The sequence below is a fragment of the Apodemus sylvaticus genome, chromosome 13, assembly GCF_947179515.1.
Source record: "Apodemus sylvaticus chromosome 13, mApoSyl1.1, whole genome shotgun sequence".
Classification (NCBI taxonomy): Eukaryota; Metazoa; Chordata; class Mammalia; order Rodentia; family Muridae; genus Apodemus; species Apodemus sylvaticus.
This window is the reverse complement of record NC_067484.1, coordinates 82,303,133-82,319,786: the sequence shown is the minus strand read 5'-3', so window position 1 is coordinate 82,319,786 and position 16,654 is coordinate 82,303,133. Positions and strand designations below refer to the sequence as shown.

Sequence of the window (16,654 nt, the reverse complement as noted above, 5' to 3'; positions counted from 1 at the left end):
ATAAGCTATTTCACAGTTCGAATAAGAAATCAATAAGCCAATTCACGTCATTAGTCAATTAGTTATATGTCAATTAGTTTTGAGCCTAGGAACACAGAGGGGCATTTATATGTTGATCATTGTTATTACACTAACTCCAAAAACCTGAGAGGCCCTTCCTGCTACAGAACCCAGAGCCATTCATGCCTCTGCTTCTCCAGGATAACTCGGGGTTCCTGAACAACCCAGCCTGAAGAGAAGCCCGTATTCCCAGCAGCTATTCTGCAGCTCTCAGATTCTTGGCAGTTACCAACTGAGTGCCATGGCTCTCTCTGTGAACAGAGTTTTTGAAGTACTCCCTCAATTCCAGATTGAATTGTCCTCAGTGGAAGGGCTATAACTGAAGGCCTTATAACTCAGAGGAACAGATCCAGAGGCAAAAAAATAAGGGCTGCCTCTGTTTCTTCTCTTCCCCTTCTATAATCCTGTCAGGACACTCAGCCCTCATCCAGAAGAAAGGACCCTGGTGTGCAAAATGGCCCTGTTTACTGCTGCAGGTCTTGTGCTTGACTCTTGGCTGCACATGCCCTCGGCCTGTTTCTGCTCTTGGTGACCTATTTAATTTTGGCATCTAAATGTATTAACCCTCTGTGCCTAGCAATAGTTTCCCCCGGTTGAAATCGTTAGTATCCCCCAAGGCCTCTGCTGTCTTCTAAGTTGTCCATATTTAAATAGGCAAAAAATAGTGTAATAGTAATATTACATATTTTGTTGACAAGGTAAGATAGATTGAAAAGTTGTTAGACCCAGAATGGTGCCTCCGGCCTGTAACTCTGGTATTTCAAGACCTAAGGGAGGAGGACTGTGAGTCCCAGACCAGCCTGGGATAGAGGCAGGCTGCCTCAAAACAACCACATTACAAAGTGAACGGTTGCTTGGGCTCTAAATTTTAAGTGTGTTTTAAAATGTTTAAGCATGTGTGCTAGTCTGTGTGTGTGTGTGTGTGTGTGTGTGTGTGTGTGGTCTGTGTCTGTGTCTGTGCGTGTATGTGTGTGTGTGTGTGTCTCTGTATGTGTCTGTGTGAGTCTGTATTCCTATTGTGTCTGTGTGTGTATGTGTGTCTGTGTGTGTGTCTCTGTATGTGTCTGTGTGAGTCTGTATTCCTATTGTGTCTGTGTGTCTGTATGTGTGTTTATGTGTCTCTGTGTGTTTATATGTATATGTTTATATCCTTGTGTATATGTGTCTGTGTGGGTCTATGTCTGTGTGCATATGTATATGGTATGTATGTATTTATGTGGGTATCTCTGTGTATGTTCTATCTGTGTGTCATTGTGTGTCTATGTGTCTATGTGTGTCTGTGTCTATGTGTTTGTGTGTCTCTGTGCCTATGTGTGTGCCTGTGCATGCATGTTACAGTGTGTGCCTATGTCTGTGCATCTGTGTATGGTGTGTATATATCTGTATGTATGTGAATGTGTGTCTGGAGGTGGGGTGGTTCAGATGATAACTTTATAGGGATGGGTCTCTCTTTCCACCTTTGCATTAGTTCTAGGAATGACGTGAGAGTGCCAGTCTTGCCTTGTAAGCACCATATATGCTGAGCCGTTCCCTAACAATTTAAATGTGTGCTTTTAAGAAACAAAGTAGGATCCCAGGTTGCTGGTGTGTGCCTTTCATCCCAGCACTCACAAGGGAGAGGCAAGTGGATTTCTGTGAGTTCCAGTCCAGCTTGGACTACACGGGCATAATGACATGGAGAGATTCTGTCTCAAAACTCAAATGAAATGGTCCATCTGGTAGTCAAAGGTGCTTGCCAAACCAGGGGCCCAATGGTGGAAGGAGAGAGCAAGTTCCTGAAAGCTGTCCTCTGACCTCCACACGCACACTTCCTGCCCCCTCTTCCTCTCCCTTTCCCTCTCTCCCTGCCCCGCCTCTCTCATGCACATGCGCACACACGCACTAAATAAATAAAATACAATTCTAAGAAACGACCCCTTCTACACTGTGGGATTTGTCAAACTTATGCTTTAAAAATAATTGTTCTGACACAAGTAGATTTTTAGAAACTTGTAGCTAGGTCAGTAGTAGGCAACAAGGAAGGGGATTTAAATGTCCAGTGGGCACATCTGTCTTCAGCCCTCTTCTTATCCCCAGAAGGAAGCTGTGTCCTTCATTCATTACTAGTTCTGTATCTGTCACCGTGAGAGGCTGACTGACTCTTCCCCTGTCTGCCTTATGCCTCAGTTCCCATTTTTGCTCCCATTTTCCCTCCCATTCCTCTTTCCTCCCAGCTAGCTCTGGGCGCTGTCTCTGAGGGACACCACCCATACGCTGCCTCCTGGAAAGCACAGAGAACATTCTCTCTTTCTTCTTGAATGACTCAAAACCACCACCTTCTCCCTGCACGTGTCTGGGCCAGGAGTGAAGAGGGAAGTGGCTAAAGTAGTTACAGGGTCAACCTCCTCATTTTCCCAGGAAACTTTAAGAGAGCATAGGGTGCATTTCCGGTAGGCAAACATCCGGAAAGTTTGATATATATTTTAATGACACATACATTTGAGAGTTTTCTGCTTCCACAACCTGATCCCCCAAGGAGGTGACTACCTTTCTCTGTGTGTGACACAAGGTCCCAGGTGAAGGTGGGCAGCTGTGAGAAGTGCCAGAAGGCTTCTCCATGGGGCTCACAGGTCCCCAACTCTGTCAGGTCCCTCTTGTTACTTCTGTTCCCCCTCTGCTTACATGATCTTTCTCAAGATAAGGAGTGTTTTGGGAGGATTTAGCTGATATTCCCCAATGAGTGTGTGTGTGTGTGTGTGTGTGTGTGTGTGTGTTTGTGTGTGTGTGTGTATGTGTGTGTGTGTGTATGTGAGAGAGAGAGAGAAAGAAAGAGAGAGAGAGAGAGGGAAAGGGAGGGAGAGACGGAGGAAAAGAGAAAGAGGAAGAGAGAGACAGAAACAGACAGACAGACAGACAGAGAGGAAGGTCTGAATCAGGGAGAAAAGGAAGGAAATAAAAATAAATGTAAATAAGAATAATGAATAAAGGAACAAGCAGAAAGTAAAGAAAGATTGGCTTAGAAAGTGAGATTAAAGTGCAGATAAACGAAAGAAGACACAGAGGACATGGGACCAGTGCTCACGGGGCTTCTCTTAGCTAAAATGTGTTGTACATACCGCATCCACACCATCCTATTCACCCACCCTGGTGTCCACTAGCACATACTTTAGGCTTTACTTCAGTGTATACCAATGCCCCGCCCCGCCCCCCCCCCCAGCCACTAATTTTGAGAAAACAGAGGCATCTCTCTGAGCCTTACTCCATTTTGAATCTTAAGAAGCTTGATGTGTCTGTAGTCCGACATATAGTTTCAAACTTTAAATTGCCCAAAAGGGCAACGGCTCAGTCTCCAAACCTTAGTTTCACATTGGTAAAATGGGACGAATCATACCACCAGGCTAATGTGAATGTGGCACTGCTGCGTACCTCTCCTTGGTACATGGTTAGCTGCGGTTGTAAAGTGACAGCTGTTTTAAGAAATGATGGAAGTACTATGGTTGTTGCTATTTCTTCTCTCAGTAGAAGTCTGAGGACTTGGTGTCCTGCTGCAGGAAGCAGATACTCTCCTGCCTCTGTCCTGTGCTCCTGCTCACACTCAGGATACCCCCACCTTAATAAAGAATGCAACAGGGTCTGGGACCAACTCAGGAAGGAAACTCAGTCAGTACAGGGCTTGCCAAGCATAAAGCCCTGTTTGAATCCCCCAGACCACACAGAGCAGATGCCTTCCTGTCATCCTTAGGGGCTGGCAACAAGAGGATCAATCACATCCAAGGTCATCTTCAGCTATTTAGGGAGCTGGTGCCAGCCTGGGCTACAAGAGCCTGTCTTATAGAAAGAAAGAAAGAAAGAAAGAAAGAAAGAAAGAAAGAAAGAAAGAAAGAAAGAAAGAGAGAGAGAGAGAGAGAGAGAGAGAGAGAGAGAGAGAGAGAGAGAGAGAGAGAGAGAGAGAGAAAGAAAGAAAGAAAGAAAGAAAGAAAGAAAGAAAGAAAGAAAGAAAGAATAAAACATATAAAGGCCACAGGCTTCCCAGGGCTGACAGACATAGCTCTTTTCTGTCCATTCATTCCATTCATCTTTTACCCAGCCTTCCACTGGAATCATCCTCCCAGGAGTCCAGATAAAAATTAGCCCAGAACATGTGTGAGAGTGTGTGTGTGTGTGTGTGTGTGTGTGTGTATGTGTGTGTGTGTGTACATGTGTGTGTATGTGTGTGTACATGTGTGTACGTGTGTGTGTGTGTGTATGTGTGTATGTGTATGTACGTGTATGTGTGTATTTGTGTGTGTGTGTGTGACTGTGTGTGTGTACGTGTGTGTGTATGTGTGTACATATGCATATACATCATATACATATATACATATACATACACAGACATACACACACATACACATAAATAAACATATACATCATTTAGTTTTTTTCTTCAGCATTTTAGAATTGATCATTTCCAAGTTTTATAGGGCAAACGCTGAGCTCAGAGTCTGTTGGCTCAGGTCTGAATTCCCCACCCTCAGAAGACAAAGATGGGGGAGCAACAGCATAGCCCTGACTCTAAAATAAATCCATGAATATTTCAAAATACTTAGCAATCCCACAGGAAGGACAAAGAAGACTCCATCGCTAGGTTCATCCAGCACGACAAAACTGCCCAATTCCTGTGACATCTTCACTCATAAAGGAACACAGACAAAGACTACAAGCATTGTCCAAGCCACATGTCCCCTGGAAAAGATCTGAGGTCCAGTGTCAGACTTGAAGCAGAGGGTCAGAGGATTTTTTTTCCTCACACCCCCATCCCCTTAGGGAGCCTCGAGTTCTCTTCTAATTAACCTTACCCATGTGTCTTGGGCCCTTCGGAGACATTCTGGAAACTGAACTTCACATGGAGGAGTCTGAGTGTTATCATTCTTCCAAAAGCTTCCTTTTGGTCTGTGCCAGCCATACTCCACAGTCTGTGCAAGGAAGGACAGGCGTCCTTTCAATCAAATGCTCTCCTGAAACATCTTGTACAACCTTAGTACAGAAGGTTTCTTCTGGACTCAAGCAGTTCCTTCTAAAATAAGAACAACCTTCTTGCTTTTAAATGACATTTTCTAGTTTGTAAAGCCTACCTTCTTAGGTACCTTTGTCAGTATATGCGTAGTTACATTTTCCCAAAGGAATTAATTATCTTCTTCATTGGCTCAAAGTATATTTTACAAACTCTTATGACATAAAAAAATAAATTGCAAAGTAATGTAAGAATGCCACTCTAGTATACAAATAAGTTCATACTCAAAGTCGACCAGCATTAGATTTCTCGTTCAACCTGTCACCAGGGATTTTAAGGTGAAGGGTCCAGCAGCCCCAGCAGGATAAGCTCAATCACTGTTCCCAACTGGCCAATTAAACAGTCTAGTAGTAGTAAAAATCAGAGACCTATTCAGTATGGCCACTTTGGGAAGAGGCTCAAGTGACTCCAAGCCTGTCTTTTCAGGGAACTAAAATGAGGTTCAGGTTTAAATAAAAAGAAAAGGAAATCTTAAGGACAGAGCCTGATCAAGGTGTGGTCCCATCGATCCTTGACCTATCATTGTCTCCGTGCTCGTCTGTATCACAAAGTGGTCCAATGAACTGCTAAGCTATCATCTATTATTGGTTAAAGGTACATTCTTGCTCTGATGAATAATTATCGTCATTTGGAGGTATGGGTTCTGCAACATGAAGTCTAGCCTTTCTTGAACTTCAAGGTGACTCAGTAGAGCTCAAGGGCAGTGGCTTATCTCTGTGTTTTCAGCTAAGCACAGACAGAGAATGAGGGCCATGGCATGTGGCTTTCATTTTGCTTCTAGAATCTTATGAGTCAAAGTGATGCATACAAGCTTTTACACAATTGTAGTTTCCGAATGTCTGTTTCAAACTCTGCTGTGTATCCAACCCATCTGGAGTACTTTGAAAGGCCCAAGTGTTCACTATGACTCCACATTCAGTAGACAAAGAATCGGGACTCTGGGTAAGGTCTCTGGACTTGGCTAATTGGTAGCAGAATTGAAAATTGCTACATTGGATACTTCAGATAGAACAAATTGCTAGGGACCCACCTGGCTGCTTATTACACAGGAGGGGTATATCTTCCTCCACTAAGTAGATAAGTATATAGGAAAGGTAGACAGATAAAGAGATGGGTAGATAGATAAATTATAGATGGGTAGATAATAGATAGAAATTAGATAACAGATTGCAAATACACTATTGATGGATGAATGGGAGATGATAGATGATAGATAGATAGATAGATAGATAGATAGATAGATAGATAGAGATAGATAGATCCATCAAGCAAACACTTATATCAACCACAGTATTTTCCTATTGCCACAGGCTTGTGTAAATAAAGGCCTAGAGAGGAAAAGCAAACACAATTACAGTTAGACTAAAAAACATGTTCTGAATACTTTTTTTATATTGGCGAAGGTTAGGACTTGATTGTAAATCTGAAAAGGTCGTATGAGAAGCCTTCCTTCATAACAAAACTGGCAACAGGTGTTTATATTGCACCAATAAACCAGTTAAAGGAGGAAAGGAGCTAGAGATGGGATTCACGGTTGTTATTAACTCCTGGGTTGCAGTAAGGCATGATCGCCCACCCCAGCATTTTTTTACCCACCTGGAGCAAATGGGAAGGAAATAAACTGTTAGATGACTGTCACCATATTAGACACTCAGTCTGCAAGCACTTGCTAAAGGGACCAAAGGCAGAGGCAAGCCAGACAGCTCTACAAACACCGCGGGCTTATGCAGCTTCCAATTGTGAATGTGAATCCGTGTGTGAGCTGCCATGCTCACACGTGTCTGGAGTTACAGAAACAACCTGCACGCCTCGGATTACTCTCCATGGTTAGTTCCAGTATAGCGCTGCTTTCAAACAGGAGGCAGTCATTAAGAAATGGCATGCAAAGGTGTGTCCCAGCAAACTTGAGAGGCCTGGGACTCGTTTCAGTTAAGTCACCCAGTCATATTACCTTTGTTTCAGTTTATCAATTTCAGGAAATCTTGATCCACATTGTGCAGAAACATCTAGGATGGTGTTACTGGCAGTTGGACCCCATGTGCGTCTAGGAATTTAAGAATTAAAAAACAAAATATAACTGGAGAATATGATCTGTCCTGACATAGGCCTCCTCACCATTTAAATTCACCTGCCTGAGGCTTGGAATGTTGAGTTGAGACTCGGGAGCCGTAATGTCCCCCTTTTTCCTCCTAAGGTTGTGATTTTTAGAAAATTATGCAAAACTAAGACACCATTAGTTTAAATTGTTCCTTTCAAAGTGTGTGTGTGTGTGTGTGTGCGCGCGTGCGTGCGTGTGTGTGTGTGTGTGTGTGTGTGTGTGTAAAATGAACTAATGAACTAAATATTTATTTGGACACTGTTGAATTAAAGAAAGGTCACACACAATTAAGTAGCTTGGTGGTATGGCATTTCAATGTGAACTTATCCTCACTATGCTAAAATATAGTTCATATTTCTCCTAACATTTTGCATCTTCATGTGCTATGTTATACTTCTTTCAGTTAAATTTATTCTTTGAAAGATTCGTGCATGTACAGAAAGTATTGATTACTCTCGCCCACCAAGCTCTCACTCTCCCTCCAACTCCCGTCACCCCCCCTCCTTTCTCTAAGGCCCTTTGCTACATGTGTGCCTTTGTTTTATGACCCACTGAATTTAATCAAGGCCATCTGTGTGACCATGTGTTGGAACTGGCCATTGGCACATGGTAGTCTCACCGTTGGTACACAGCTAAGGACAATGACTGTCCTTCCTCAAGTTGTCAATAGTTAAGCAGGGAAAAATGTCTGCCCCCCCCCCCCACGAGCCTCTCTATGATTGGCTGATGACAGGCAGTCAGTTTAGGCATCCAGGATTGCTGTGAGACCACGTGTATACACAGTCTGTGTCCTACCTAGAAGATAGCATTTTGTGGTCCTTCTCCTTGTATAGCCTTTAAAGACTTATTCTCTATTTCTTACTGGGTCACAAGCTATTTGATGTTACTTTTCAAACTGACCCCATGAATACAGAAGTGTTGGGGCCTTTCTTATCCCATTGAAGATTCTTTATCTTAAAAATAATTAACGTGCATTAATTTCATAAACAATATGTTTCATTTTAACCTGTCTGCCATGCCTGTTACCAATCGTGCCTGTATACAATACATTGACAATATTTAACCCTCTAGTGTCTAATCTTGTCTCACCCACCAACTTCCATCATTTCCCTTTTATTTTCACATTTTTAAAAACAAAAATCTAAATTCCAAATCTGAGAGAAAAGTTCACATCTGCAGTAACTGTTCTTCCAAATCTGGCTTCTTTTGCTTAGCCTAGCAATGTCCAGTTTATTCTCCTGCAAATGACCTAAAGTAATCTTCCTATGGATGAATAACACCCCACCATTCATATAGGCCACATTTTCTTTATCTGTTGATAGGCACTGTCTTAGTTGGGGTTTCCTTTGCTGCAATGAAACATCATAACCAAAAAGAAAGTTGAGAGGAAAAGTTTTATTTGGCTTACACTTCCACACCACAGTTCATTACCAAAGTAAATTATATGGAAAAGTAACTTTTTTCACCTGAAATAATTGTCATTTCTGAGACTTACTGCCTTCCTTTGCTAAGGTAGGTTTAATCCAAGAAGCCACTAGTCTTGGTACAATCTTATCTAGGCCTAGAATGTTTTCAGCCCCGGAGACACACTGCTGAATATGCTCACCCTTCATATCTTTTTCTGAACATCTGTCTGGCTGTTTCAAGTCAGCTCTTCTGGCTCAAACTCCTCTCCAAGCTGACTGGTTCAATCTGGTTTTTCTCGGTTTCTTACTGAATTGCCCTGCTTTAACTCATACTAACTCTGGCAATATGTTCTAATCTTCTGGCTTCTTCTCATTCTCTGACTTGTTCTGTCTTACCCTGTGTTTAGCAGTTCTCTCTCTGCAATCTGTCTCTGTAAAACTACCTCCTTCCTCTCTCCCTCTGTACCACTCCCTCTTACAGAGTTCCATCTCTTTCCTCTCTTCTCCTGAGAGTTCAGCATACCCTATTCTGTCAAATCTTTCTCTGATTCATCACTTTGTCTGCAACTCGATTACATATTTTTTTCAAACATAGGTGCTTCCTTCTGCTAACTTTACCTTCATTATTTCAAATTAAAGATGTGTATGTGTCTGTATTCCAGCCAGAGGGATTAATGATGTGTGCTAAGCCTGAGCCACACCACAAATGGAAACAGGTTTTTCCAATAAACAACACACTCCCAGGTTCACGGTGTGATCAAATATCCAGGAATATTTCCCCCTTTTATTATATCAAAAACAATAAACAATCCCATAAACAATCCAAATGTCCTTATGGAGATCCATTGGTAAGATGCTCCTTTATAACTGCATTCTTGATCATCTGTCTTCAGCAAACGCTCATTTCAGCATCAAGGTTTTCCACTCTGCCAGCCTGATGAACACTCTGTCCTTCAGCTGGTTTGTTGAGCTGTCTCCATGCAGACGATCTGCTTCCTTTGTTACCGGTGTTGCTGCCTTCCTGCATTACTTACTTCCGTGAGTCAAGCCTTTCATGTGGAAGCTTCTCTTATTTAAATCTGATATTCATTAATTTTGATGGAACCCATAGTCTTTCATAGGCAAAACCTCTTCACCTAACTTAACCCATTTCCGAGTTCCACTCTGCTATTAAAACATCTCAAAAGTATACAAGTTGATCTACTTCAGCAGGTTTTTTTCTATTATCCACTCACTGTCTTTCAGCTAATCTTAGTCCCCCTTTCAGTTTATCAAGGTGTAATTACATCCTTTTGAATCCATACATAGACTAGACATTTAGGTAATTATATTCAACGCCTAGGACACTGGATATAGGAACTTAAGCAGGAAGAAAATAACTGGAGGCAGGAGCCTATGCAGAGGCCATGGAGGGTGCTGCTCACTGGCTTGCTTCCCATGATTTTCTCAGCCCCCTTTCTTATAGAACTCAGCACCACCAGCCCAAGGATGGCACCACCCACAATAAGTTGGACCTCCCCACATCCATCAATCACTAATCAAGAAAATGCCCTACAACCAGATCTTATGGAAGTCTTTTTTCAATTGAGCTTCCTTCCCTTCAGATATCTATAGCTTATGTCAAGTTGACATAAAACTAGCCAGCACAACACCAGGTTGAAGCTTCCATTTAATAACTATGTGCACAAAAAGCTTGTTCTAAGACACTGAAGAGTGCAGCTAACTGAACTCTTGCTGTAACCCCAAGATTCCACACCATTCTCCTCACTCCCCAATCCTTCTTCTACTTAACCTGATAAGAGTAGTGTTGCCAAAATCTAAATTTCTATGCATGAATGCTCTGCATAAACTTTAGGTGATACCCTGGCTCTCACCTGTAGGAAGAAGGACCCTATGTGGTGTAGACATCAGACTTTCCAAATTTGATGTTGCTTCATTTCTCCACATCCCCTCTCACACTCGTACCCAGAGAGGCTGGTTAACTCCCAGTTCCCCATGGGCCACACCCCTTTGAAATCTATGTGCTTTCCCATGGCCCTGTGTAACTCTAAGTACCCTTCCTGCACTCTTCCAGCTAAGAAACTGTATTGTTTGTTCTTCATCCTCTGTGCCAGGCCTGTCCTTTCTTTGATGTCCTTCTCAGATCTCAAAAGTAAGCCACAACTTCGAGCAGTGCATGCTTTTGCTTGGTACATATTACACTAGGCTATAAATACTTAATAGAAAAAATGTTTCCCATTTCTAAACTGAGATCTTAGAAAGCACAGAGCTCTGTAAGGTCAAAGATCATGTCCCTTTAATCTTTGGATCTTAGCAGACTATCAAAGTGTCTGACAACTTACAACTACTTTACATACACATGTGCACTCAGAGACACAGACACACACACACACACACACACACACACACACACACACACTGAATCAGTTTGAGATGGAAGCTAGCTAGCATGCCCATTCCTTAGTTCACCATAATGACTGTATAAGTGAAGATTATCAGTTTTATCTAGCAGTACAGCTTCCAGGGGACTCTGGAGATATTGTATGTTTGATGCCTCCTAAGATTTAACACCAATAAAATTTCCCTCATAAGCTATACACGTTACTGCAGTGTGAAAATTAATAATTATTATGTAGCTTTTGGTTCTTTTATGAGTGGATTAATAACAACAGAAATGCTGGGGACCACAACAAAAAGCTGGTGTCACAGAGTTTGCACCTCCTCCAGCTTCTACTGCATGAGACAGCTTTTGCTTAAAAGTTTATAGTCCTGGGTTCTGCTTATATATATATATATATATATATATATATATATATATATATATATATATATGTATGTATATATGTATGTATGTATGTATGTATAAATTGAATGTATGAGTGCTTTGCTGGAGGCCAGCAGGTACCCTGATGGATAATCATGAGCCTCCATGTGCTTGCTGGGAATTGAAGAGAATTGTACTCAGGACCTCTAGAAGAGCAGCCAGTGTTCCTAACTACTGAACCATCTCACCAATCTTAGTCCTGGATTTTAATAAACATAAAATCTGTTTTCTCATCTTTCAAATAATAGACCACCAAAATGAGTACAGCTTGAATTTTATTTTTCTGCGTCATATTGTGGAAGCATAATTGGAAAGTCTATTTTATGGAAAGAAAATTTTAGCCTTTTCTTCACCTCTATCCACTTCTTTGCGTTCCCTGTTCATTTATTTCTCAAGTAAGCACCAACAGCCACCTGCGAAGGACCTTGAATGAATGAGGTCACTATCCTCAACTTCCTTAAGAAACGCACAGTTAGCATGGAAACAAGATGTTTCAGTACTTGTGCATGGTTCAGGTGATCAGAACAACAACCTCGGAAGCCATTGTTCACCTCGGGATACTCTCATTCAGTCCCCAAGCTACGTTCCCTCATGTTTATTCTGGGCTCTTCCCGTCCTGCCCCAGAACATAGATAGACATAGGAAAGCACTGAGATGTCTTCCCTGACTCCCCCACTGCTCCCCTTCTGCTTCCGAGCCCTTAAAATAAAAGTTGGGAGCTATATCCAGATGTCTGGTGCAATCTACCCACTTCCTGTGCAGTGAAGGAGATGGAGATGTGAATCAGAGAGGAAGAGGATAGGTTCTTCTCCAGATCACTCTACCAGCATCAACTCTACCTGATTTTATGTTCACGGGTCTCTTTACCATGGAGTGAGCAATCTACAAGGCGGAGCTCTGACTCAGTGCCTGTGTGTTCTTCAGGGGCCAGTACATTTCGTGGAGGATACGTGGTACTGAACAAAGCTCTGTGGAACAGACACACATGATCAAGAGGAAGACTTTGTATATACTACAGAGGTTCAGAACAGAGGCCACCATAGAGTTGTGGGACATTTCAGAGTAAGACACAGCTAGACACAGGCCTGGAAGTGGCTGCAAGTTAGAGAAACGTGGACAAAACCCTTTCAGAAAGGGCAGGGCCCATCCAAAGAAAAACCAAAGATCCAGCAGGAATTACCTGCATTCACTATGCCTGAGAATCAACATGGAAGGCATGATGCTATAGATACATTTGTATGGTTATAGCTTCTAATAACTTAATTATAGCCAGGCATGGTGGTATATACCTGAGATCCCAGCTACTCAGGAAGCCGAGACACTGTGAAATGAAAAGCACCTTGGGAAGTTTAGCAAGACTCTATTTCAAAACAGCATCAGATACCTGAGGATACAGCTCAGTGGTGAAGCACTCACCGAGCATGTGGATGACCCTGAGTTGGTTTTGTTTAAAGTTTAACCAGACATAATAAAAATTCAGCTCGTTGACTAATCACCTCAATATTGATCCTAAAACCATCCCTGTTAATAAGTGGCATTTCTATTAACTTTCTCTTTATCTTCTTCCTCAAACCCAATCTTTATTATCTGTTTTAGTTGTTTGTATTTTAATAGCATTTTTAAAATTGGCTTGTGGGGGATGATGGCACGGTTGAAGAAAGAGATGAGAACTCAACCAGCTGTGTGAAGTAATTATGTACAGGTTAAGTTATACCTGACTTAGGAATTGACAATAGACAATCATCTGCTTCTAAACTTAGGTTGCGGGTACACAGGGGACAAGCATCAGGAGAGATCCCGGAGCTCTGAGGTTCTGCACCCTTCATTCACAAAGTCATTGAAACCGCCTGATGTGCTAGAGTCAAGATCTTTGCTTGGAATCTAAATAGGCTCTCTCAGAATTGTAAGACATACTCTATATTTTGATTTTTCAACCTTCTTCATGCTGTGACCATTTAATATAGTTCCTCATGATGTGATGAGGCCCAACCATAATATTATTTTTGTTGTTACTTCATAACTGAAATTTTGCTATGGTTATAAATCGTAATTAAATATATGACAACCATATATCTCATATGTGATTCCTATGAAAGGGTCATTTGATGCCCCCCAAAGGGGGAGTTTGAAAATCACTGCTCTATACAAAGTAAAACACCTACCATTGAATAAATAGTCGTTTTAATGACTTATCTATTACTTTTCACAGTAATAGATAAGTCACAACCAAGGAAACATATAAAACATTTCTTAGGGTTCATGGTTCTAGAGAGTGAGAATCCATGCTCATGAGGCAGAAAGAATGGTAGCAAGAAGTGGGGGTGGCACCAGGGCAGGAGCTGAGATATTACACCTGACTCACAAAGAGAAGGCAGAGACAGAGAAAGCTAAGTGGGGGTGCCATGGGTTTTTGAAACCTCAAAACCCACCTATAGTGACTTGACACGCCTCCTCCAACAAGGCCACACCTCCTAATCATTCCTGAAATGTTCTGCCAACTCATTCAAATATGAGCCTGTGGGACCATTCTCAATCAAACCTCCACAATGGTTGTACTTAGCTATAGTGTTTGATTCTATGATGCTTAGCAATTTTTATGTACTGGGTTACCTGACTGTGGTCAGCAGGAATGTCACTCAGGCTGGGTCAGAGGGGTCACAGCAACACTGAGGCTGAGACAAGTTTATTCCAAGCAATCGGATTTTTTATACACTTATCAAAGCAGAATATAATAAGCATTCCAGGACACAATGACTGTTGCAAGCAAGACAGAATACACAAGATTAATGTCTGAGACTAGTTGCTCAGCCAAGCTTCTATATGCTTTGCTGACTTGAAGGGACAAAGAAACACAAGTGGCCTAAATGCTTCATTGCCTCAGGGAGTGCCTTGGTTTCCTGGGAATTGAAAGGCACACAGTGCCCCAGGAGCAGAGGACTCTAATCTAAAAAGCACGTAGTGTGTGTTTCTCAAAGCTGCTAAACCAGGACAACTCTGGGACTCCTTGCATGTTAGAAAATAAAAATATTTATATCCCTTTCAATAGCTATATGGCATATGGGATGTGAATAGTATATACATACATACATACATACATATATATGTATATATATATATATATATATATACATATATATGTCTAAATGAATGATGTATTTCATTTATAAATGTATAAAAGTATAAAGGTTATACTATTGTGTGTGCTTTATATATATTAGGGAATCCATATAGAGGCCCTATGTGTCACCAAGTGTCTTCCTTGGTTCTTCTCCACTTTATTTATTGAAGCAGGGTCTCTTGTTAGACCTGGAATAATCCAGTAGGTCTCATCTGTCTAGCTGGCTTGCCCCAGGAATCTCCTGTGTCTATTTCCCAAGTAATAAGAAAAGAGGCGGAAGCCAACACTGTGCTGCTTTTACTTGGATCTGAGAATCCAAACCTGGTCATCATACCTAAGTGCCAAGTGCCTGACCTACTAATCTAAGTGACTGTTATCATGAATGTGTCCTTGCACAGAAATGACTGTTTGCCTTCTTAGCATGAGAATAACACACGTCACAATTTCGTCCCACAGAATGATTGAAGATAGTGGAAAAAGAGGAAATACCATGGCAGAAAGAAGACAGCTGTTTGCAGAGATGAGTAAGTATGGAACTTTTAAGGAACTCACTCCAGTGTTCATTGAATATTCATGAGAAGGCCAGAAATAACCATGTAGTCCTCAGGGCATCTGGAATTCTCCATAAAAATCCTCAATTCCTTCCATAAACGATGCATTTGGCCATTTTAGCCTCTCATTAGGGGAGGATTAAATTACTCTGCGATTTATTATTATTTGCAGTTACACTCTCTTTCATAGGTTGTATTTTTACACGAACAGACACCACGCTTGACAGAACTGCTCAGTGTTGCCTTTAATACAGTCCACTAGCATTTGCAGCTGCACTCACCCGCCTGTACTACCAAGTGCCTGCCTTAGTATACAATTTATAAAACACACCTTTGAGTGTCTCCCCTGGAAAATGACTTAATGCATTTAAATGAGAAAGAAGGATGAAATGGGAGTACTCTGTCATTTGGGCCTCCTTTGGTAGGCAGTTTGTCACCAAAACCATAAAGAAAAAAAGCAAGGATAACAAAAGAGGAAAGCAGCTTGGGGCTGACATATGTAAGGACCACAAACACAGATGGCATGTCCTCATGGCTGGTATGCAACGGGTGCTAGTAACATCTCCCTTATGGACCTTTTTGATTGTTCATGAAAAGAGGGGAAGCATCCTCCTCGAATTACATGTCATAAAGAAAAGCATTGCCGTTTTCTTGTTCTATAGGTTTTATTTTTTGATCTTCCCTTCATGAGTAAAGGCAAGAGTACTCAGGGGTGACTCACACGCTCTTCCCCTTGAGAGGGAAAAGTGATAGGAAAGAATTTTATACTGAAAATGGGAGGGATGTGATTGGCAGGAAGGTGGTCTGGGAAGGAAAAGAAAGGTTCTCTGATCATAAGGTTGGGATTTTAAATCCTTTCCCAACATCTGGTGGCATCCATGCAGTGTTAGAATTAACAGAGGAAGGAGAGTTAGAATGGATGTGGGGATTCCCAAACATCTGCCTGCCTTGCCCACTTATCTCACATCCCAAGTGTCTGTGAGAGTGTCAGTGGAGACTTCTTAGCATCTCCTGCATGTTAGATGCCGCTATCTTTACTTTAGAATGACTTATTGATCCCCTGGAATTGTGTCTTTTTTTATAGGCACACATCTGGTTATGGTCTTTCAAGATCTTAGTTAGACTAGAGGACTCAGTTTCAATAAACTACCATACTGCTGTTAATGATGTCTTGCATCTTTCAAACTTTCTATGTGGAATAGATATCTAATAGTATCCCCATCAGAAATAAAAAGAAACAAATACATAAATAAAATATAAAATATTAGTTTGCTACACTAAAATTTTCTACATGAATCATAACTGTAGTATATGCCACGAATGTACAGATCATTTTTAAATTGGAAACAAAAATTTTAAAGGAAAATAACTGTTTGCACGATTAAAATACTAGGGAAAGATATTAAAGAAAAATCATCTATTTCGTGGTGGGGAAAGCCTATCCTAGCATCTGAGCAAACTCTATCATGAGAAAATATCTGGCCAGACATAAAAAGGTAATTCGTATTTTCTATAAAAAAAAAAAAAGACCTGTCAAATCTTTGAACTTACTTTGAAATACTAAA

The 16,654-nt window shown here is 41.4% G+C and overlaps 1 protein-coding gene across 1 annotated transcript in view; it reads left to right on the top strand.

The window, feature by feature from the left end:
• Dtna (dystrobrevin alpha) overlaps positions 1-16,654 on the top strand; it is a 250,751-nt gene that overhangs the window by 110,510 nt on the left and 123,587 nt on the right. The window contains exon 3 of the mRNA XM_052155755.1: positions 14,995-15,062. Within this exon, the coding sequence (XP_052011715.1) occupies positions 14,996-15,062 (67 nt within the window). The 5' untranslated portion in view covers position 14,995. The remainder of the gene's footprint in view (positions 1-14,994; positions 15,063-16,654) is intronic.